The sequence below is a fragment of the Cervus canadensis genome, chromosome 22 (genome assembly GCF_019320065.1).
Source record: "Cervus canadensis isolate Bull #8, Minnesota chromosome 22, ASM1932006v1, whole genome shotgun sequence".
NCBI classification, from domain to species: domain Eukaryota; kingdom Metazoa; phylum Chordata; class Mammalia; order Artiodactyla; family Cervidae; genus Cervus; species Cervus canadensis.
The window spans coordinates 13,314,932-13,339,579 of record NC_057407.1 but is presented as its reverse complement, the minus strand read 5'-3'; the positions used below and the strand labels follow the sequence as shown (position 1 = coordinate 13,339,579).

At 48.3% G+C, this 24,648-nt stretch overlaps 1 protein-coding gene across 5 annotated transcripts in view; it reads right to left on the bottom strand.

Annotated features, from left to right (window-relative positions):
* CACNA1D (calcium voltage-gated channel subunit alpha1 D) overlaps positions 1-24,648 on the bottom strand; it is a 344,798-nt gene that overhangs the window by 12,255 nt on the left and 307,895 nt on the right. For all 5 annotated transcript variants that reach the window (XM_043442699.1, XM_043442701.1, XM_043442700.1 and 2 more), the window contains 6 exons: positions 21,862-22,021; positions 21,141-21,268; positions 20,909-21,005; positions 16,312-16,414; positions 15,898-15,999; positions 10,976-11,106 (listed from right to left, as the gene is read on the bottom strand). In XM_043442699.1, coding sequence (XP_043298634.1) covers positions 10,976-11,106; positions 15,898-15,999; positions 16,312-16,414; positions 20,909-21,005; positions 21,141-21,268; positions 21,862-22,021 — 721 coding nt within the window. The remainder of the gene's footprint in view (positions 1-10,975; positions 11,107-15,897; positions 16,000-16,311; positions 16,415-20,908; positions 21,006-21,140; positions 21,269-21,861; positions 22,022-24,648) is intronic.

Here is a 24,648-nt window from a genome sequence, read left to right as displayed (position 1 = left end):
GGGGGTGAAATTGTGGCCTGGAGTCAAATCTTTAAGGTTCCCAGCTAGGAATGCTGTGGTCTCACAGGAGAATGACAAAGGTGTCGCAGGTCCAAACCCAGAACACTCTGTGGTGTGGTCAGTAAGACTGCCCCTCACTCACCTGTCCCTCTGATCACAGGCACAAGACATACATGCTCACACGTGCCCACATGTACACATACAGGCACACACATGCACACACACACACGTATACACTCTCCCAGGACCCACGCTTCCAGCACACCTGAGCCTGGGAAATCATTTCTCTTAGAGGCACACCCATACCATTCTAAGGGGAACATCAAGAAGGCAACCCTAATGCCAAGTGGGTGAAAGCTGTTTCACAGCAGAGCTGCAGGCCTGGGCAGCAAGGGTGAGCCCAGCAGTACCGAACAGCCTGCAAGTCAGTCAGGCAGTGTTCCCTAGGGCACGATTATCACGGGATGATACATTAAACCAGGTTTTGCCATCTGATTCTGGATCACTGGGAAGAAAGAGCTGTTACCCCCTCTGAGGCTCCCAAATAAGATGCCAGGTTTGAGACACCCACTGCCATTGCACAAAACACGCACAGGCGACAAGGCACCGGCTACACATCAGGTAAATCATGCACCGTAATCCGCACCCCAAGGCACCGCGGGCTGGGAACACTGTTTAAATAACAACAGAGAATCCTACTCACTGTCATTCAACTGATTGGACTAGGTCTGATTAGAAGAAATAGAAAACTATTTATTTGGATAATTTTTAACATCATCCTCTGTTGACGGGTTGACATTTCACCGAAATACACATATGACATAATTGCATAATAAAAACAAAAGCTGTCTCCAGCATGTCTTCAATGATGCACAGGATTAGGAGAGAGCAGTGAACAGACACAGGACAGAGAATCTGTTTCCAACACAAATCATGGAGAAAATTGAGAGGTGGCCCAGGAGGCCTCTTCCAAAGACAAAGACAACATGTTTATTAAAGAGACATCAAAGGAGGAGAGAACGCAGCACTCTTCCCAGACAGGAAAGCAGAGGCTCAGAAATCATGATTAGAGTTCGCTTGCTCCACGGAGGAAGAAACACACTTTCCCAGAGTCAGGGATTGACTTCACTCTTTCACGGGGGGTCTAAGGAAGGATGGGTGGGAGTGGGGTGGGAGGGGAGGTACTACAGAGGGTAGGGGTATCTGCCAGGGTTTGGAATGAGGGAAACACACGTTCCCAAACTTGAAGCGAAGCTTAAGCACAGCACCCTGAATTTATTACATATCACAAAACATGATAATGAAAAAATTTCTAGCACACATATCAAGCTAAAAGGTAGCTTAGGCTGCTCCAAAAATTCCATAGGCACAAGTTCCAATTCCCAAAGTGCAGAAATCTATCTTAAACCCTTGATAACTTTTTTTTCCCACAGCCCTTAAAAAAAGAACATTTTTTTTTTCTTGAAATGAAACACTTTACAATCAGGAAAATTAACTATTCTTTCATATGTCATGTTTGTGTCTACCTCTATCAGCAAAATACTATTTTAATTTGAAATGTGGCCATTAGCATTTAAACCAACACAAAGCCATATAAAGTCATTCCAGTAACATCACAGAATTATGGTTTTGAATAAACACAGAACTGCTGCTATAAAATAGAAACATTATTGATTTAAGATGTCCAATCATATAAAATATTAAACAGAATCAAGCCTAGTTTCTGGTTGATTTTTAAATGTTAGATGTTCTCATATTAAAAAAAAAAAAAAAACAGAAATGTTGGCATTTTGCCTGTAGACTGCTGCTTTCAATTTTAGACACCATTTAATTGGAATTTTATAGATATTTACTCTAATGAATAAGTCCAAAAAAACACCCCCAAAGTATAAAATCTCTCTAAATATTTCTGAAACAATTGCACTATGTTATGGTGTTCTAACCTCGAGTAGGAACATTCATATACCTTCTTTTCTCTCACCTACCTTCAGGTGTAAGTTTTTCCTACCTGGTGCCTTAGAAAAGCTCTCACCGCTCGTCTTCCTAAGCTAGCATCATCACACACGCCGGTGGTCTGCCAGCTCTCAGCACACAGAAACGCCCAGCACCCCCCTGAACCTACACTGTAACAGTGCAGGTAAGAGATGTGGGTCTCCAGGCGGGACTGAGCCAGCCCGTTCATCCTCGGGGGTGAGTGCCAGGCTTCCAGGCTCCAGCCAAAGAGCCCTTGCTGGCAGAGCAGAGCCTGGTCTCTCACTCAGCCAGGCTGGCCCTGCCCGGTCATCTCCTTCAAGGCGAGTTCTGGTTAACCCTTTAGCCGGATTCTGCCCCTCCCCAATCAGAAGGGATCATTTTAGACTAGCTCCCTCAGCAGAAAAGAACTGGAGACTCAGTTCTCTCAGAGCACACCTGCTCATCCACAAGCCGTCCTCCGCCTCCCCCGCCTCTCCACATGCACACTCATCACACACAGCACACCCTTTCTTTTGTCATTGCTCTCCGCCTCTGAGTGTGGCCTTTGCATCCATTATCAACATTATGAACAGTCCTCGAGTCATATGTAAACATCAGGGGCTAGCATCATGAGCCTGGCACCCCCGTGAGTCATGCAGAGTGATTCCAACCCTCACTGCAGAGTCAGCCATAAGGTCACCATGTAAGTTACCCCCAGGGGGGGACACTTGGCTGAATACAGCATGTCTGTTACCTTCACTTCAAAACATAAAGGAAACTTTAAACAAATTACCTAAAGTGACCTATCACATTTCCCTGCAAGCGATCTGACAGAGCTCTCTGTTTAGTTCCACCTTGCTTCTTGTAGTTTTAACACCAGAAATGGGGAGATGCTTGCCAGTTTCCTGAAAACAGAGAGTTCTACTTAAAATGGGGGCTTAGCAGAAGTCACCAATCACGACTCCTATTCTGCTAGCATCTTTTGCCGAGTGCTATCACACACTTTATCCCACTACATCCTGGGACGAAGGGTGTGGGAGGGGGGCCAGGATTATTCCCACATGGTTAAGTGACCTGCCCACACTAGTCAAGGCTCAGCTAGCAGTCCTGATGCTCAAGCCTCCAGCGACACCATGCCAACCCCTCTGTATTGGGTCTACGAAGAAGAATGCTGGGATCAAGCCGCGATCACATGCACACTCATGACTGTGACCACACACAACTGTGGCTGCCGCCCAATCACGGTGTGACCTTTCTTCCCACTAACCCAGCTGTGTTCTTGTATCACAGCTATGACAGACGATCACTCAGTACCATGAAAACTATCCTCAGCACACAGTCTCATCTCCGCCATGCCACCCTCGGGAGCTGAGATCCTTACAATCACTTCGCTCTCACACACGAATTCGGGCCACCATTCTTCCAGATCAGCACAGGCAGTAAGACCTGGCATGTGGGGTATGACTCTTAGTCTGAACGCGGCTGGGACTGGGCATGGGCCTGGAAGGCAGGGAACGGCTCGGGGGAGGGCGAGATGATAAAAAGGCTCCAGCACCCTCCTCCTTTAAGGGGGATATGGGATCAGTCCCCTAGAGCAGCAGTTCTCAAAAGTGCAGCCCAAGGACCCAGGGGCCCCTGAGACCTCTGCAGGAGGTCACTGTGATTTGCATGATAAGACAAGGATGCTTGTATGCCCTCATCCTCTCCCAGAAGCACACTGGGGTGTTCCAAAAGGCTGCTTGACCCCTGGGGATTTCACCTCTCCAGCATCTTTGTGCTTGCATATTCTGGGTTTTAAAAATCTGTTTAAATTCCTAACGTAGTAAATACTGATAGATAAGGGTCCTCAGTACTTCTTAAGAGCATAAAAGTTTCCTGAGACCAAAAAGTTTGAGAACTTGCAGCTAACCTGCCCACAGGCAACACCATCTCTTCCTTGGGTGCTGGGCTCTTCCCCATCCAGAACTCCTGTGAATCCTCAGGGCCTTTCTCCATACTTTTGGAAGAAATGCCCCCTCATGGTTTCTCTGAGTGAGCCTTTGGCACGGGTGGCCTTCACTGTGCCTTACAATGACCTGTCCTCCCATTACCCCAAGCAGTCACGCGTGTTAGGAAGCTCCCACCCGTGGATGACTGAATTGTGACACGTTTGGGCTAACGAGGGCTACGAGCTGAGTGTTATTCAATAACATGCCCCTGTTTAAAAAAAATATATCACATCTTTTGTGATTACATAATGTAATTTTCCTTATTTTCAGTAATTCCATCATCTCAAAGACTTGTGAAAATAAGAATCACTCTTCTCAGAGAGGAAAAATATCCTACCTTCAAGAGTAGACAACTGAGTGCCCAATAACCCTGTGGATCCACTGAACTTTTAATTAGTCACATCATAGAGTAAGTTATTTAAGAAGAGCCTGAGGTCCAGTCCTATACCTGCTGTCCTACGATGGACTCTGGCCTGCATCGTGTCTTCTATCCAGGAGCTTATTTATGAGTTTAGCACCATGGATTCTGGTGTCGGGCACCGAGTTTGCTGAGAGAGTCTGTCCATCTCACATACTCAACTTGACTCGTTTTGAGTTGAGGCGGGAGGCGGCCCCTGCGATTCCTGACCGTCCTTAACCACCTGGCCTCAGCTACCAGCCACTGCCTGGCCCAAGTGGGGCAAGATTCTTGCATTTCCCTAAGTCCCACCTAGAGAGTTACCGTGTTCCAGTTTTTACTTATGTGGAAGAACCATGGAGATATGCGTGTGGAGACACCAGCCTCGTGAATCGCTTAAGGCTCTTCTGTGGAGGCTTTGGTGTATAGACTCAGATTTAGAAGACCAGTGGTCACCTGAGGCCTCTAACATGGGGTGACACAGTTGGGATTGGGGGGTGAGCACGTACATCCCTTCAGTGCTTAATAAACTTGACATCAGAGTAGGTGGGGGACACAGGGATCATTTGCGATGGTGGATACACTTCTCAGGTGCCCACAGGGCTGACCAGCTTCTTTGTCAGTTACGATACACCAAATACTTAATAACTGGTACATCCCGGGCACTACCCAGCCAGAGTGGAGGTGGGCCTTCAGACCAAACCTCCGCAAGCCCCAGAGGTCCCCACTAAGGCAGGCATTAGCCCTTCGGTGACTGACTCACAGAGGGGTCTGGAGTGGGCCTGGGATGCCAGCAGGAGTCGAGGAGACTCAGGGTGCTGAGGGCCACCACAGTCAGCATCCAGATATACCTCAGCATCATCACAGGGGTCACCCCCATGCCCACGTCACCACCCACACTGCGTGTCAGAAAGGCAGGCCTCTTCTCCCGTCCCATGGACTCTGCTGTGAGGAAAACCCACCTCGAGCTCCTAGATGTCTGGCCGTCTGTGCATGTCAGAGCAGAATCGGGGGCCAGGGCTGCTTCTCCGGCAGGACAAAGGTCAAAGCACAGAAGGCAACACTGGAGCAGACCTCACGGCTGGGCGGGGCCGAGTCACACTCAGGACAGGCCCGGGGACTTCTGCTAGCACCGCTCTTCCAGCGGTCACACGGCTCCAGGAGCCGGGCTTCCCCACACGCCGGGGCTCCACGCCCTGCACACACGTGCGCACACACACACGCGCGGCCTCCAATTTGCACAGACCGTGGCGTGCAACGCTTCTCTTCTCTAGACTCTTCGGGAACCTCAGGGTTTTACACTAAGGTTAACTGTTGAATGCTGACTCCAAAACTCAAATTGACGCCTCTGGGTATCTTGCGCTCAGCGTCAGGTACACTGACCACTCAACCACTGCTTGGAGTTGGCTGAGAATTTCAGGTGGGGCCCCCTTTCAAAGCAACTTCTTGGGCAAAAATATACCCTTTGTAAGATGTGAGAAAACAACCACCTGAGTTACTTCTGTTTACATCTTTACATGTTTCCTAGATATCTCAAAAAGGGGGAGAATTCTCTTTCTCGATCGATCACTACAGTACAGAACCGAAAAAAAGATCAAAGAAAAACAAGAGTTTCTTAAAGTTCTGGTAGTAAACAGGCATATGATATTATTATTGTTGTAGTCTTAATAATAAGCAATTATACGTTCAAAGTGCTTTACAATCACTTAGCTATTCCTCACAACAGCCCTGTGAGGTAGGTCGACATTATTGCCCCCATTTTACAGATGGGGAAACTGAGGCACAGAGAGGTTAAGAGTCTTGCCCAAGGTCACACAGCAAGTGAACGCTGGCACTGGGACTAGAACCCAGGTCCCCTGACTCCCAGTGTCCTTGAAACTGGACCACACTGCTTCCAAAGAGGCATCCCCGGACTGGCTTTGAATTGGAGACGGACAATGTCGGATGAGGTTTGGGTGTGGTGGTGCTTCCCGCGGACGCGTTAAGATGGAACCTGAGGTGTCCCCTGGGTTGGTCTGGGCATGCAGGTGTGTGTCAGTGTAAATGGGGGTGTCTGCGCTTCCTGTCCTGCCCCCGTCTCCCTGCATTGTGCACACGGCACTGCAGAGAGCTGAGCGGGACGGTCAGGACGGACCGGCATGTATAAAAAGAACTGTCAGCCCAGCGCCAAGGGGCCTGCCAGTCTTTGGTAGTTCGGGCAAACTAGGGATGCAGGACTTTGGAATGGAGTCAGCTGCCCACCTTAGGCAGGTCTGCTTACTCGTTTTTATTAATCTTTTTTTTTTTTTTTTTACTGGCCAGCATCAGGAAGTTGTGTTCATTTCATTTCTCTTGGGGCGGCCGCCCCTCTCCTTCGCTCTCTCTCACTCTTTCCCTTTCTCTGAGTCTCTGCTCGCAAGGGAAAACTGATAAGCCTTGCTCGTTCCCTTCCATGAGAAGGAGCCACGTGAGCAGTGTCCACGACAGGAGGCCACGGCCCCACAGTTGAGCCACGGCCCCGCTTCCACCTTCCGGAAGAGTGCTTTGCTTGGAAGGGGTCTCTCTGGGGCCTTGGGTTTGCTTTTTCCTGCATTTCTCCCGAAATGCTGTTTCAGTAGAAATAAGCCCACTTGAGACTTTTCCCTTTCAAGGCCTTAGCCACAAACGCCTTCCGACTAACGAGCTTGGTGCTGTAGCTCAGGCAGAAAATTCTAAAGCATCCGTTCAAGCATCTGAAACAAATGAATCAGCCAGTGAAATCTTGTCTGTTAGCATCTGTTCTTCTCTTAGATTAAAAAAGAAAAAAAAAATAGCCTTTTTATGGCTTTAGATGGAATCATGCTTTTAAAAAAAGACAAAAAATCTTGCTAATCTTGAGACTAATGTGACTAGATGACAGGCGTGAGATACTCGACAGGTTCAGTGTCTGTGGAGTATCCCGATTTCCCTCTGGGTTTCTGCCTGAGTCCCTCCAAGGAGGCCATGTGAAGGAGTCATTTGATTCTGATCCACCACCCACCTTTCCACTGGGCCACCTACGCCACCACCTGCCGGCTGGGGCTCAGGCTTTCACATGATAAAACCTGTCTAATTCTTTACAAGCCTTCAACCTAACTTCCAAACAGGTAAGAAAAAAAAAAAAATCTAGCCCTCTCAAGGCTTCCTGTCATGAAGATGGGCAGGCTCCCGTTTGGGCTGAGCGGGGAACAGTCTCCCCCTCAGACTCCACCGGAGTGTCTTTGGCATAAAGGAAATCCTTGGACATTGAAAGAAAAAGAAATGAACAAAACTTTCCCCACTCTGGGACCTGTTTTTTTTTTTTTTTCCGATCCGTGAGATACTGGGCTAATGCATGTCTGGATCTTGCGGTCCTCATCTGAAAAGTCTGCTGGGGCAGTACTGTTTGCTGGGGAGGGGACAGAGTTTTCATGGCTGTGGACTTGTGTTCATTTAGTTGCTTGATCCAGGTGGAAATCTGCAGGTCACTGGGATGCAGCAACAATGGATGAAGAGCAAAGGCTGAGTCAAACTAAAGTGAATATGGCACGTAGGGGATGAGGGAGGAGAAAGAAAAAGCCTGACGCAGCTTCCCTCTGATCCCCTCTGGAGAGGGGCGGGAGAGAAGGCTGGCTTTACTGATGAAGATGGATGGACGGATGGAAACTGCACACTCATTCAGACCACAGAGGCCAGAGGACACCGGGTGCGGAGCTCCAACCCACACGTGGATCCAGGAGCTCCTCAAGTCACCCCCCCTTCATGGAGAAGGGGCCCTGCAGCTGGTCTGAACAGAGGGAGCCCAGACAGAGCCCACGGGGTTGATACATCCACGTGCCCGCCAAAGCCGTGGCACTGTGGGGGGCAGAGAACGTGGACCAGCTCCCCTCCTGCTCAGACGGACTGCACCCTGCACGGCACCGCAGGCCTGTGTCCTGGCCCCGGCGCTCACCTGACGCTCATGCTCCTCTTGTCGTTAGTAATTGAGCTGCCAGTCTATCGGCACCCCGACACAGGGAGGACCACCTCATTCCACTTCTTCATAGGCCATGCCCACCTTGAGGAGCTTCTCTGGGGGTCTGTGCTCTTGTCCTAGCGACACGGTTCACCCATTTCTCCTCCCACTGCCACCTGATCCTGTGGCCCTAACGTCACATCTGCTCGTATTATTTCCTCAATTCAGAAAGGAAGCGCTTTGTCTTGCTAGTTAAAATGCAGAGTGACAGAACACATTTAAAGCCCTTCCTACAGCACAGGACCAAAAAGGTAATGAGAACTATCCTTCACGGAGGCAAAAATTTTTCTGTTTTCAATGCCTGCTGCAGAATCAAATGCATTTTCCGGAGTATCTGTCAAGATTGTGAAGACAACTTCATTTACTAGGCTGGGTACACAACATAAAGTATAGTCACAGCCTCAACTCCCAATGGAACCACGTGGAAATGTGTTGATGTTGGTACCTAACCAGAAATATTTTAATTTCACCAAGGAAATGAAACTTTCTACAAACAACAAAATGAAAAATGTCCAGGAGAAAAGCATGACTGTGGCACAACACAACAGCCTTTTAAGCCATGACGCACACGTGTAGCTTCAGCATCATTTGAACCTTTGACTTAAAGACTCAGTGAAACCCACCCCACTATGTGGTTATTAATTATATAGCCATGTGTTGTCATTCAGGTCTTAAAACATCCAAACACTATATCCAACCTCCAGAGCGAGCACTGAAGCCTTCTAACTAGGAAGCCTTGGGGACTCAGTAAAGGTATAACCCTGTGTTCTAGTGGTCATTGTACCTGCCTTCCATGGAAAATGGAAAGCTCTTCAGCACAGCACTACTTTGGTTATTTACTGTATATGATGACACAGCCATGCACGAAAGAGTATGTTTCCCCCTCCAGAAAAGACAAGCCCCACCACACCCACCAACTAGAATCTGAGAACAGCAAGTAGTTTCCTGAAAGCGGATGGGCACTATGACACTCTGGAATCTGGGCTGCTTTAAGTAGGAGCTTGCAGAAATGTGATCATCACTCCCTGCCTTTGCACCCAACTTGGCCACACCACCCTCTGGAATACATGGACCAGACCTGTTCATGTTTGCAAATGCGTCTTTTCAGTTGACTGGCTTCTCTAAGGCTACTTGAAAGCTGGGCTCAGGAGAAGGGTTGTCATTTTTGCAAACTGGACAGGTCAGAGGTGAAAGTATTATTGAAATTCCACAATCTGGGACAGCAATCAGCTATTTGAGCCTCAGATTCACTAAGCTTCCTTTAGGAGATGTTGGATCAGAGGAAGAATGACCAGAATCTCTTTGGTCAGATTTAGCGTCCATCTTTCCCCCCTGTCCTATAGCTGTCTGGGCAAAGCCCAGGTCATATCATGAATCCACAGGTCACTGTCACACAAGGTCATCTCCTAACCTGCCGTTTGCACATACCTCACACTCCTCCCCTCATTCATCATCATTCACATTCATTCTCTCTCAGCAAGATCACAGACAAGCCTTCACTTTGGTAATTACCATCACTGAGAACACAAAACAATGCTGGGCATTTTCCCCCGGAAAAAAAGCAAAAGACTATTTCACACTGAACCTTACCCATACCAACAAGACCCAATTGAAGACACATGATGGTAAGAGGGACATAAAAGGAAAAAATTCTGTATCAACCTGTATCAATTCTGTATGGGGATAGCAGAGATGACAGGGTGTGTGATTCATTTGCACAGTTGTTTCTGACAGCTTGCCAACCTCTGCAGTTCCCTTTTTGGAGTCTCAGCATCTTTTCCTCACTCCTTCTCCACCTGCTTTCTCCATCACTGCAACCACAGACTGCCCTTCCTAGCCCACTTTCCGCCGGTCTCCACCAGGACACCATTTCCCTACACACCTGCCTCCCACCAGGGCTCTGGGCTTATCAAGGGTTCCACACCCTTGAATGCATGGACTCTAGTGAGAACCAGAGGTTCCTGAAGCCACAGTCCCCACTCCAGGAGTCTGGGCAGTTGTAGGGACCAGAGGCTGGCTGGCTCACGAGAGAACAGCATTGGCACAGCAAGGCTCACGGCCACCAGGAGACAACACGTAGACACAGACACACTGCACGCACACAGACACGCTTACACACACACACACGCTTACACACACACACGCACTAGGAGGTGATGGATGTTACTGAAATGGACCAAAAACCAACAAGCAGTGGGGTAAGAAATAAACAGAAACAAAACAAAGCACTTGCGTTTGGATGGAAAGCTGTTTCGTGGGCCGCCAGGGCCCGAGCCCAGGGCCGGGGAAGGTGGGTGCCTCCTCGGAGGGCGCTGCTGCTGGAGAAACCCAGGGGAGACAGGGTGCGGGGCAGCTCTGGCTCCCCTCCCGCGAGGGGTGTGCCTTGGCCGCTGTCCTGGGGGTCCCACCGCACCGGCCGGGCTGCGGTGGGCATGGATGAGGGGGCACAGAGGGTGTGGGGAGGGAGAGGCACTTACCTGGTGGCCCAGAAATGGCTAGTCCACCTTTGGGGGAGTGTGCAGTATCTCAGTTTAAACAAAATCCTGGTGGTAACTGCTCAACCATGAATAGTCAGCTCTCTAGTGTTTCAATAAAGCTTGTAAAATTGTTAGTGAAAAAGAGAAAAAGACAAAAACAACAATTCACCTGTAGGGCAATTGTGCTGTTCTTCGCGGGGTATTTTCCCACCAGTCCTTGTTCTTTCCGTTTCTTGAATTTCCTAAAGTAGTCCTGTATCAGGAAAGTGGCATAGAACTTCCCCACGGTTACCTCATCATCTAAACGGAGAGACCAGACAGAGCTCTCCCGAATCAGCACGTTTGCACCAAGAGCCTCAACACTCGCTTTGGGCAGGGAGGGGGCGGGGGCACTGAGCTCTCAGCTTAGGACACGGGAAACTAAATCTAGCGAGAAGCAAGATTGTGCAAAGCAGTTAAGCCTCAAAATTAGAGTCAGTTACATGAACTGATACTCAAAATTGCAGAAAATAATGGACTTGTCATGAGTTTCATAGAGCAGCGTATTAGTAACACCATGAAGTGCCGTCTCGGTTATTGACTCAAAAGAAAAATTACAGAACAAAAAAAGGCTTCATGGGTCATATTTTCACCCTGTGCATAGGGATTTGCATGTGTAATTACCGTGAACACCAAGGACAATTAACCATCCAAACCCCAATGCCTGGAGAGAAAGATAGAGAACTCAGAAAGGTGACAGACAAGCTCGGAAGGAGAGGCCGATTCCAAAAAGTGACTGCAGACCCAGATTTCCAAGTGCCCCCTTAATTCTCTGCCAATAGCCTCCACATGCCATGTGTTGGTTTGTAATTCAGAACTGCTTGTTTTCGATACTGCGAGCGACAGCTCCAGCTGACCTCAGAGCTGGCTGCCTTATCTCTGTTCAGAAACAGCCCCACCGTGCGTGGCCGGGGAGCTGGGACTCCGCTGAGCCTGATTAAAGGTGATGCATGAGGCAGAATAGTGGCTCTTGCTGTCTCCCAGGAAACCACCCTGGCAGTGCCAGTGTGCCCGGGGTCTCCACGAGGCCTGCTCTCCCAAGGTGCTCACCCCCACAACCTGCTCAGGGTGCCCACGAGGCTGGTGGCCAGTGCCCATGGCTTGCAGAGGCTGGAGGAGAATGGCTGCCACCCTCAGGCTTTAGCACTGCTCAACCTGTGACTAGGCTGCCCTCGCAACTCATGTGCCATCTAGGGTAGACGATCTGGCCTCTCTGGGCTTGGGTTCTCACCCACAAGTGAGCCTAAGTCTCTCAGGAGGAGCTGTGAGGATTCCAGGACAAGAGGCCTGTAGAGCGCTCTGGGTGGTCTAAGTGCCAGGGGGCAGGTGACAATGGGCCATTGCCATCAGAATCACTGTTATCTAACAACTCACCAACAGTGGCATCTATTGAAACAGGATGGGGACCATGACAGGGTGCAGGATACTGGAACCCTCAGGTGGGGTGCACCCGAGTGGGGTGCATTTCCTGCCCGGGTGGGAGCGGGTGTCCATGACTGGACACTGCTGGGCCACTCTGGGCTGCCCGCACCAACCTTCCTTGTCAGAAGCTGCTCAGTGTTACTGTGTGAGAGGATGCCTGGGGGTGGTCGGCCTGGAGAAGCGTGTCACATTCCTTCTAAACCCAAGCCAGGCAAGTCCTAGAGCAGCACGGGGGCCGCCCCAGTGAACCTCGGCCTTTGGGAAGCAATGAAACCAGGGCCCTCATCGGTCTAGGGCTGGTCCAAATGGTCTAACAATGCCCTGCGCAGAGGCAGGGAGGTGAGAGGCGAGTGGACAGAGGTTCCATGACTTGCTCCAGGCCAGGTGAGCTGGGAGGTGGGCCCCCCAGACCTGGGTTCTCATTCGCCACTCCACTGCCTCCCTGAGGGATGGCCCAGCTCCACCACAAGGGCCACCTGGTCCTGTGGGGCTGCCTCTCTCCAGCAAAGTCCACCTCTCCACCAGGCCACATGCAGGAGGTGGACCGACTGTGGCCCGACAATCCCAGGGTCAGCCAGCCTCTGCAAGGCAGGGTCCCCAGTCTCCCCTGTGGGCTCCCACAGAAACACCGGCCATACTCACAGGGGGGGCCATCTCATCCCTCGCTGGGGTGCTTCCAACAAAAGCTGGCCTAACTGTTCTCCCCCTTCAGCCTGGATGGTGCTAGCCTAGAGGGCCCAAGGGGTCTCCTATGGGAGAGTCCTGGCTCTCCCTGGCCCAGAACCTGGGTGGGCAGTGGGGTGGGGTGGGGGAGTGTACTCAATGAAGAGGGTGGATCATGTTCCTGCCCAAGGGGCAGCTACAGGGCAGAGGTGCCCACCTAGGGCTCTGCAGGCAGGGCCTCCAAGGGCCACCTGACCTTCTGCACTGAGATGCTGACCTACTGAGACCTGGCCCAGGAAGAGTCTCAAGAACAGCAAAAGTCAAAGCTCCAGCAGGACAGAGAGGGAAGGAAGAGGAGTGAGTGCAGGGAGGCCGTCTGGGCTCGGGACTCAGAGAGCTCTGAACGCTCCTCAGGGGAAAGGAGCCAAAGATTCAGGTCCAGGTGCGAAGGTCCGAAGACAGAGAGGAGCCCCTGGGAGGACAGGGGAAAAGCCATGACTCGGCAGGAGACCACAGCGGAGCTGAGAACGCGAGCAAGATCCAGATGGGACATGAGACAGCTCAGCATGCTGAGCGCGGACAGGCTGCCCCAGAGCCAGAGGCAGCACTGGAGCCCGGCATTCTGGCCTGGCTCCCAGGCTCACTCCTGAGCATCACCTCATCAAGCTCACGATGAGCTGGGGGCGCCTCACATCACCCCTGTGCTGGTGAGGCCTTTTAAGATGGGTGCCGACTCTGCTCTCTCACCAGGGCTGTAAGGGCCGCCCGAGCGCCCCACAAAGACCAGTCCCAGGTGCAGGGTTGGCCTGGCTCAGCCTGCTGCCCTCTGGCCAGATTACCGAGGGTGGACACCGAGCCCCTCCACCATGGGAGTACCCATGCACTGGCCCAGAGGGTCATAAATATATTCCCCTTTTCTAAGTGCTCCACGGGGTAGGAAAAGCTCATCCACTGGAAGGTAAAAGAGGAAAGACAAAGAGGCAAACGGTGAACAGAGATACTACAAATCCTGCCCAGCAACTCAACCAGAGCCTGTGCCCTAAAGCCTGAAGTCTCCACCATTGGAAATTCAGTGACAAGAGCCGTTACTTGAGATCAGCCTGGATAAGCTCTATGCTTGGCACATCCACCACCTGGGCCATAGAACTTCTTGAGCATCCCATCCCTACTAAGGTGCTGTTTCCTTTCCAGGTTTTCCGGGGCTCTGACTGCCATTTTGGAAGAGATTAACCCTTGCCACCCTAACCCCCAATCCACATTAAGAATGCAGAGAGAAAAGCAGGGCCCACTATTGGGCCAGGAAAGAGGAAGACTATGTAGCCTTCATGAAAAGCCTAGTAGGGCTACAAGCTGATCAAAGGAAGAGAGGCAAATTCCGGATCCTTTTGTTTTTCTTGGTGAAATAGAAACAAATGACATTTCACAGTAATGTGAATGACTCTCCCCAGGTAAGCCTTGCCAGGATGGCACTGATGTGAGAGACTGGGCTGTAGGGAGGGTGGTGTATCAAGAGAGGCGAGAGGAGGGGGGAGCCTGCGAGGAAGGTTCCCCTGAGACAGGTATGGCCCACTATTCTGAAGCATGCATCTGCATCGTGAGAAATATGTAGGGGAATACAGTTGGCAAGAGATAACTCCGATTCCATGCCACCACCCTAAAACAGAATTGCTTCAGAATATTCTGAAAGACTGAGACTCGAAAGGAATGGAGGCTGCAGAAAAAGCTCAAGCACATTGTTACAACGATTTAAGAAAAGCAAATTCGTCTCAGCCATGCGAACACCTGGGTGTGCAGCTAAAAAGAAAAGAATGGAAACCAAAGAGCTGTTTTAAACGTGCAGGATCAGTTCTCCTGTGGGGGGCCAGGCACTCTCTCTGGGTGGGAGTTTTTGTTTGGTTCTGTTGGTGTTTTGTTTTGCACGCTTTCCCTTAATCATTTCTTGGTGTGTCCTCTTTCCTAGCTCTGAGCTGTTGGCCCTGCCAATTCTGGGTGGCTCCCTCCAGCGACAAGAGTTCACAGTGCTTCTGGCTTCATGTGGGGAGCAGAGCTGGCCAGCAAGCTGCACTATCCCCCAGAATCCAGAGGTTGTCACTTTCTCAAAAGGAGAGGCCACTGTCCTGCCCTGGGGTTCCAGACTCAGCTTCCAGACCTGAGCCAGCCCCATTGGGAATGACGCGCTGTTCAGTTTGTTACAAAACACACCAAACATTTCTAACACACCCGGGTCTGAGGGGGTAGAGGCCGGGTGTGTTGGCACCGAGCAGACGGATCCTGCACCTTTAAAACTCGAAAATGAAGGTCAAAACACAACCACCTCCACTTTTAAGTCAACGTGTACTTAAACAGAAATGGAAAAACAGTATCTGGATTATATATATATGTGTGATATATATATAAGTCTGAGAAAAGTTTAGTCAGTTATTTTATGATAAACAACAAAAAGAAATAAGCATGCCTGTTAGTTCCATCTCTACTCTAAATTCTAATTAAAGGGACTTTTGGGTAATAGATCTAGTCTTAGAACATTTCACAAACACCATTTTTCAAAAGCTTTTTTGTGTGTGTGAGAAGTTTTCAACAACATGTTGAAGGATATATGGAAACTAGTTTTAAGTACTTCATTTTGGGCAAAACACCACCCCCCTCCTCAAAAAAAATACAGGCTTTTGGTTTTGAGGCCGCAAGCTTGTTCTCCTAACATGACTTCCTCCACCCACAAGAGAACCCCTGCTTCAGCCATCTGGGTGTCTCAGTTTCCTTCTCACTGAAGCCTCTCCTTTGTCTGCAATGGTCTTCATGTTACCCCAAATCATTACACTGTTGGCCATAAGGGCCTTCTTTAGCTTCTGGCCTCAATGTTCTGGCTGGTACCTCAAAAGCCTTCTGCAGACACGCTGGGATTCCAGGAGACTAGCACTGAAACCAACATGTTGGCCAAGAGCTACTTAGGAAAGAAACTGCACTGACCACCGGCTGGAGGGACAACTTGGTCAAGGAGTTTCATGCTGGTTTTCTTCCAAATTTTCTTGATCACAGCTCGGAGTTCTTCATTAGCTTGTTCCAGGTTCCCTGGATTCAAAATGCAAGAGAGGCGAATAAGCCTTGTTTCTTCTCCCCTGCAAAGCCTCTCTGTTCTCACCAGAGGTGCCAGTGTCACGAGCCACCTCTCAGCTTTCTGGGACAAAGTGACGCATGAAGGGAGGAGAGAAGGGTGGAGGAGGCTGGCCTGGCCAGTGGGCCCAGCACAGACGTCCTGGTTACATGCACCACCCCGCCCCTCTGGGGGGCCGTCTGACAAGAGGAGGTCCACGTGAGAATCAAGGTGGGATATGGCTTCCCCTTCCTCTTCTCCCACCTGTCCTGCTTCCAGGGAGGGCTCACCTTCAGTCTTGATTTTAAGAGCCGTTCGAACCAGAGCAAACAGAGTTGCATTAAACATGACTGTCCCATCACTGTTGAGTGGCATGTTCATAGCAACCAGTCTCTGCAAACAGAAAGAAAAGTCTCTTGATAGAATGCAAACAACTGATGACAGCTGCAGTCCATTCCATTTATTTTCTGTTTATTCTCTCCATCACCTTCCTAATGGTTCCTTGATTCAACTTAATGGCCATCGAGAGGCACCTACCATTTGAGGGGCTCTGAGCTGACAAAGCACAAATGCTGGCACTGAGAAGATACATTTTGTCTTTTAAAAACTGTTTAGTCCCCTACTGTTTATGCATTCCTCTCCCCCTTCTCATCAGCTGGCTCCCCTGTGTTTGGGGTCAAGCCTCCACTCTGGACACATCTTTAAGGCTGTTTGGGGGTAAAATGATATACCAGGCATGTTGAGCCAGGCACAGAGTCTGAGACAAGGGTCCTCAACCAATGAAGTCCATTACTTTTCCTAACTTGGGGAGCGTCCTTCAAGGACCCTGCCCTGGAGAGACCACTGTGGAGTGTTCTGTACAAGTTCATGTGGTTCCTCTGAGGGTTTGGCCTTGCAGAGCTGGATCCCCAATGTCCTGCTCCTGTCTTCTCTCACTTTGCCCCTGTAACACCAGCCCTGAGAGCCGGAGAGGACGAGAATGAGAGAAAACACCCTCTCTGGCCCCAGCTGATGCAGATGACACACCCATAGCCAAGTGCTGTGCAAGGGTTAAAGGATACCATAGACACTAAGGGCACAGACACCTCAGCTGGGTGCCTGGCAGGTGTAAGCGCTAAAAAAGCAGTGCTTAGAATTACTAGTAGTGTCACATTTCTTACTTTCCGCTGACAATGTGTCCCAAAAGAAAGGTGTTAAAACCTCTTCCTCCTCCCTATCAATGGACTACCACCTTGTGTACACAGGATTCACCCTACCTGAATTCCTAGTCCTAGGACAGCCTGCACATTTACTTGGACTGCTGCTGCTGCTAAGTCGCTTCAGTCGTGTCTGACTCTGTGTGACCCCACAGACAACAGCCCATCAGGCTCCTCCGTCCCTGGGATTCTCCAGGCAAGAACACTGGAGTGGGTTGCCATTTCCTTCTCCAACGCATGCCTTTACTTGGACAGCCTGCATATTTACTTGCATCTCCTGGTAAATTTCTGAATCAGCAAACTGCTTTGTCCTAAGAGTACAAAGGAGTCCATTTTTACTTACACAGGTCCTTACTTAGATCCTTTACATAAAAGGGTCTGCAAATGCAAACATAAAACAATAGCCATGAGCTAGAACTCATCTTGTTCTTGGAAAGCAGAAAAGAGCCTGGTACTGTGAAATCTATGGGAAAAAGTCAACATCCATGGCTTATTCTCTGTGCCAACATCGAGAGTCCAGGATGAGGAGAAGCAAAGACTTGGGCAAGAAGCCCAAGGACTTCCCAATGGAGCTTTCTGGACTTCCAGGGCAGGGCATGATGAGTTTGGCTCAGATTTCTCTGAAAGCCTGAAATACACTGTAGACTCCACTCTTTACTGCGGTTCTGTCTAGAGATAGCCTAGCACCCCTGTGAGGGTAAGGTGAACCCCTGACCCTGAATCCCATCAGATCTGTGGGAAGAGGGGACCAGGTGTTTCACAGTCTGGCTGGATTTCTACACAGCAGAGTTTCAACAGACAAACCCCCACATTTCTCCTCTAAAAAGAGGGGGGTCATCTTCTGTTTCTACATCTGACTCCAGGTGGTTTGACACGAACTCTACTGAAAAAAAAAACAGATCTTGAGGAGAGCTCGCAGAGAGCATGGTCTGATGTGAAAACGTCAGGAATGGGGTGAGGTGGCAATAGGAATGGAGTGGGATAATTAAATACTTAGCTTAAAAATCCCACTAGGGCATTAAAGACAGAAAGGGAATTCTAAGCGAGCTTGGGAGACTGTTTTAAGCCGACAGCCACTCAAGAAGAGAATCCAGTAACCAAGCAACAATGTACATATGTAAAGTACCAGACAGTAGGTATTGGATCTGAGTCTTAGTACACCAAGTCAAGGAGTTGAAGAGTACCACTTCTGCATGTAGCCATGACAGGAATATAGATGAAAGGGGAAACAAACTAGGTGAAAGGGGATATTATACCAAAACCTGAGATCAATTATCTTGTTTTAGTGTATATTACCGCCCGTTTGTTAATAAGTGTTAATGATTTAAACACTGCCATGATGGTCCAGAGATCAAATTGCCAATATCTGCTGGATCATCGAAAAAGCAAGAGAGTTCCAGAAAAACATCTATTTCTGCTTTATTGACTATGCCAAAGCCTTCGACTGTGTGGATCACAATAAACTGGAAAATTCTGAAAGAGATGGGAATACCAGACCACCTGACCTGCCTCTTGAGAAACCTGTATGCAGGTCAGGAAGCAATAGTTAGAACTGGGCATGGAACAACAGACTGGTTCCAAATACGAAAAGGAGTACGTCAGGGCTGTATATTGTGACCCTGTTTATTTAACTTATATGCAGAGTACATCATGAGAAACGCTGGGCTGGAAGAAGCACAAGTTGGAATCAAGATTGCTGGGAGAAAGATCAATAACCTCAGATATGCAGATGACACCACCCTTATGGCAGAGTGAAGAGGAACTAAAAAGCCTCTTGATGAAAGTGAAAGAAGAGAGTGAAAAAGTTGGCTTAACATTCAGAAAACTAAGATCATGGCATCTGGTCCCATCACCTCATGGGAAATAGATGGGGAGACAGTGGAAACAGTGTCAGACTTCATTTTTGGGGGATCCAAAATCACTGCAGATGGTGACTGCGGTCATGAAATTAAAAGATGCTTACTCCTTGGAAGGAAAGTTATGACCAACCTAGACAGCATATTAAAAAGCAGAGACATTACTTTGCCAACAAAGGGCAGTCTGGTCAAGGCTATGGTTTTTCCAGTGGTCATGTATGGATGTGAGAGTCGGACTGTGAAGAAGGCTGAGCCCCGAAGAACTGATGCTTTTGAACTGTGGTGTTGGAGAAGACTCTTGAGAGTCCCTTGGACTGCAAGGACATCCAACCAGTCCATCCTAAAGGAGATCAGTCCTGGGTATTCATTGGAAGGACTGATACTGAAGCTGAAACTCCAGTACTTTGGCCACCTCACGCAAAGAGTTGACTCATTGGAAAAGACCCTGCTGCTGGGAGGGATTGGGGGCAGGAGGAGAAGGGGATGACAGAGGATGAGATGGCTGGATGGCATCACCGACTCGACGGGTGTGAGTTTGAGTAAACTTCGGGAGCTGGTGATGGACAGGGAGGCCTGGCGTGCTGCAATTCAAGGGGTCGCAAAGAGTCGGACACGACTGAGCGACTGAACTAAGCTGAACTGAACTGATGATGGTCCTGGTTACACCATAAAAGGTTAAAAGAGGAACTAAGGGTATAAGCCTTGATATCTACCTAAAAATGAGGAAAAAGGGGATCTTCTCTCCTCTACTTTTCCTTTGATTATAAAAATGTAAACCTCTCTGCTCTCGGGGCTGTGCTCCCTTGCCTGCCCCCTCTCTCACAAGCATCCTATGCTAATAAACTCACTCTTTGCCAACCACTCTGCCTCACACTGAATTCTTTCTACATCGAGACAAAAAAACCTGAGTTTCAGTGAGCCCAGGTGAGTGGTTTAAACTAAGAGACAGTGGGTTCGAGTCCCCTCCTAAGGCAGGGATTGTGGGTTCAAGTCTCAATCTGAGGTGCAGATGGGTTCAAGTCCCATCTGACAAAGAGTGTGGTTTTAGCAAGAGACTTGAGTCCACCCCTGAGAGGCCACTGCTCGATGCCCACTCACTGGGAAGGGGGCTCTGGTGGCAAAGGGTCACCATGTACACCATCATACAAGCTAGGAGGTGTCCAGGTCACCAAGTCCTCTCCATCCTACTCCCTAAGCAGACCCCTAAGCCAAGCCCTCCCCTCCATGCCTGTTCCCCTGCCCTCCCTCTGGCTCTTGATGTGTGTCACAGTGAGATAATGCAACAGCTCTCCTGGGTGTTCTCCTGTCCCCAGTTCACCCCTCTGTTGCCTAGAGTCAACTTTCTAGAACGGACGTCAACTCATGTTCCTTCCGTGAGATTCAGCATGACACAGAAGGCTTCGCGCAGCTACGCTCAGCTTGGGCCTCAGGCCTTCTGCCACCTTCTCTTGTGTCCCAGCCACACCAGCCACACCAGCCACTTCCTGTTCTCCTGCCTCCCTGTCTGGGCTCTCTAGGCTCCCCTTCTGTGATGCTCTTTCCGCTCTGACAAACTCCTACTTCTCTCCTGCTGGACCTGATCCAAGTGTCATCATTCCCTCCCTTCTCCCAACCAGTGACAAATTACATAATTCCCTTCCTAATCTTACCATTGGCTAAAAGGGTGACTTGAGAGTTATACATTTAAGAGCTCCTCAAGGACGGCAACCACATAACACTCATCTCAGCACCCCCCAGCGCCTGACGGCAGGCTCCGTAGAACATAAGTTAATCAGTGCTGACTAAAGTGGGGAGTTCCTACAAGGGGCCTTCAGGTGCGCCAACAAGACTCTCACCTTGCAGGCTACCCGGTGTGGACACAGCTTCCCGAAGCCCAGGGGAGGCTGGATGCGGCGGAGCAGAGTGACCACGTCCAGATGCTTGATCCTTCCCCTGGAGGCAAAGCACAGCATGAGGGCAGGGCAGCACCACTCATCCGGGCTTGCAGGCCATCCCACCTTCCCCAAGGAACACAGCCAACACCCAGAAACAGCTCATGCGAGCCAGACGGAATTCTTTTCCACTTACTTTGCCTCAGGGTCATATTCAGACCAGATCCGTTTGAATTCGTCTAAATGGTGAGGCCCCAAAATAGACCAGTCCCGGGTGAGATAATCAAAATTGTCCATGATGACAGCCACGAAGAGGTTGATGATCTGTAAAAGCCAGTTGGGGGGAAGTTTCAGGTGCAGTGAGATTAGCTGGGTTCAATCCTAGTGAGTGGTTCCTGATTATAAGGGTCACAAGACATTTGGACCCATTTCTCCCAGAGAGGTTGAAAAACTTTCATTCTAAAGAACAATTAAGAAAAAAGCAGGCTTCCAGCTTTCCCAAATGGCTTGGGTATAGTCCCGGGAGGTGAGCTGAAGTGGGGAGGGGAGTAGGTATAGTCTGATCTTTTGAAACACACTGGAGTTTTATAATTTGCACCAAATAACTTGCTGTCTTAAGTCACTGCTATGTGCAGTGGCTTTGAGAATTTTATAAAAGAACCAGCAGCCCTAAGAAGCCGGAGTGGTGAAGCCTGTTAGCGAGCACCAAAACCCCTACTACAGCAAAGGTGCTTATACTAACACACGTCTCACTCAGCAGAAACCTCAACTGCCCAGTAGAGTCTGAGTGCTCATCAGCATAAGATACCCCACAGCTCTTTGATGGGGCAATATCATTGGTCCGAATCCCAAATGCTACATGAATATCTGTCTATGAGAGGAGTGCAGGGGTGTGTGAGGCAGTTCTGATCACTTACCAGAAATGCACAGAGCATGTAAAAACTGATGAAATAAACGATGGCGAAGTTGCTCCCACATGTGTACTCCTCCCCAGGGTTGTAATCCGAGTCGGGGTCGCACTGCTTCCCCGGGAGGCAGGCTAGCATGATTTCCTGCCAGGCCTCCCCTGTCGCACACCTTTTCCGGATCAAACAAAGAAAGAAAGAAGGCATATAAGGCTTAGACCTTCAAGAAATTTTAAGAAAACATATTTTTCAATTAGATCAAAACCTAAGTAATTTGGGAGGAAGGCAGGTTGAGTTAGTCAAAATTCCTAAACTGAAAATCCTATTTCTTTTTTCTTTTTTGCAAAAGAGATACAGATGTATAGAACAGTCTTTTGGACTCTGTGGGAGAGGGCGAGGGTGGGATGATATGGGAGAATGGCATTGAAACATCTAAATTATCATATATGAAACGAATCATCAGTCCAGGTTCGATGCATGATACAAGGTGCTCAGGGCTGGTGCACTGGGATGACCGAGAGGGATCGGATGGGAAGGGAGGTGGGAGGGGGGTTCAGGAAGGGGAACACATGTACACCCATGGCGGATTCATGTCAATGTATGGCAAAACCAATACAATATTGTAAAGTAAAAAAATAAATAAAACTGAAAAAAAAAGATTAGAATTCCTTTTAAAAATTAAAAAAAAAAAAAGAAAACCCTATTTATTTTCAAATGCAACTTGTATCAGTAAGTGGAGGACCTGCCGCAACTCCCTTTGATATGCATCAACCATTGGATACAAGCACATCAATTCTTTCCTTATAAAGGGATGTTTGTTTTGTTGTCTTCTCTCTTTTAAACACTTACACTATAATTTTTTTTTTAATTTTTTTATTAGTTGGAGGCTAATTACTTCACAACATTTCAGTGGGTTTTGTCATACATTGATATGAATCAGCCATAGATTTACACTTATTCCCCATCCCGATCCCCCCTCCCACCTCCCTCTCCACCCGATTTCCTCTGGGTCTTCCCAGTGTGTACCAGGCCCGAGCACTTGTCTCATGCATCCCACCTGGGCTGGTGATCTGTTTCACCATAGATAGTATACATGCTGTTCTTTTGAAATATCCCACCCTCACCTTCTCCCACAGAGTTCAAAAGTCTGTTCTGTATTTCTGTGTCTCTTTTTCTGTTTTGCATATAGGGTTATCATTACCATCTTTATAAATTCCATATATATGTGTTAGTATGCTGTAATGTTCTTTATCTTTCTGGCTTACTTCACTCTGTATAATGGGCTCCAGTTTCATCCATCTCATTAGGACTGATTCAAATGAATTCTTTTTAACGGCTGAGTAATATTCCATGGTGTATATGTACCACAGCTTCCTTATCCATTCATCTGCTGATGGGCATCTAGGTTGCTTCCATGTCCTGGCTATTATAAACAGTGCTGCGATGAACATTGGGGTGCACGTGTCTCTTTCAGATCTGGTTTCCTCAGTGTGTATGCCCAGAAGTGGGATTGCTGGGTCATATGGCAGTTCTATTTCCAGTTTTTTAAGAAATCTCCACACTGTTCTCCATAGTGGCTGTACTAGTTTGCATTCCCACCAACAGTGTAAGAGGGTTCCCTTTTCTCCACACCCTCTCCAGCATTTATTGCTTGTAGACTTTTGGATAGCAGCCATCCTGACTGGCGTGTAATGGTACCTCATTGTGGTTTTGATTTGCATTTCTCTAATAATGAGTGATGTTGAGCATCTTTTCATGTGTTTGTTAGCCATCTGTATGTCTTCTTTGGAGAAATGTCTGTTTAGTTCTTTGGCCCATTTTTTGATTGGGTCATTTATTTTTCTGGAATTGAGCTGCAGGAGTTGCTTGTATATTTTTGAGATTAATCCTTTGTCTGTTGCTTCGTTTGCTGTTGTTTTCTCCCATTCTGAAGGCTGTCTTTTCACCTTACTTATAGTTTCTTTTGTTGTGCAAAAGCTTTTAAGTTTCATTAGGTCCCATTTGTTTATTTTTGCTTTTATTTCCAATAAAAGCAATAAAATTTCCAATATTTCTGGGAGGTGGGTCATAGAGGATCTTGCTGTGATTTATGTTGGAGAGTGTTTTGCCTATGTTCTCCTCTAGGAGTTTTATAGTTTCTGGTCTGACATTTAGATCTTTAATCCATTTTGAGTTTATTTTTGTGTATGGTGTTAGAAAGTGTTCTAGTTTCATTCTTTTACAAGTGGTTGACCAGTTTTCCCAGCACCACTTGTTAAAGAGGTTGTCTTTTTTCCATTGTATATCCTTGCCTCCTTTGTCAAAGATAAGGTGTCATAGGTTTCATGGATTTATCTCTGGGCTTTCTATTCTGTTCCTTTGTTCTATATTTCTGTCTTTGTGCCAGTACCATACTGTCTTGATGACTGTGGCTTTGTAGTAGAGTCTGAAGTCAGGCAGGTTGATTCCTCCAGTTCCATTCTTCTTTCTCAAGATTACTTTGGCTATTCGAGGTTTTTTGTATTTCCATACAAATTGTGAAATTATTTGTTCTAGTTCTGTGAAAAATACCGTTGGTAGCTTGATAGGGATTGCATTGAATCTATAGATTGCTTTGGGTAGAATAGCCATTTTAACAATATTGATTCTTCCAATCCATGAACACGGTATGTTTCTCCATCTGTTTGTGTCCTCTTTGATTTCTTTCATCAGTGTTTTATAGTTTTCTATGTATAGGTCTTTGTTTCTTTAGGTAGATATACTCCTAAGTATTTTATTCTTTTTGTTGCAATGGTGAATGGTATTATTTCCTTAATTTCT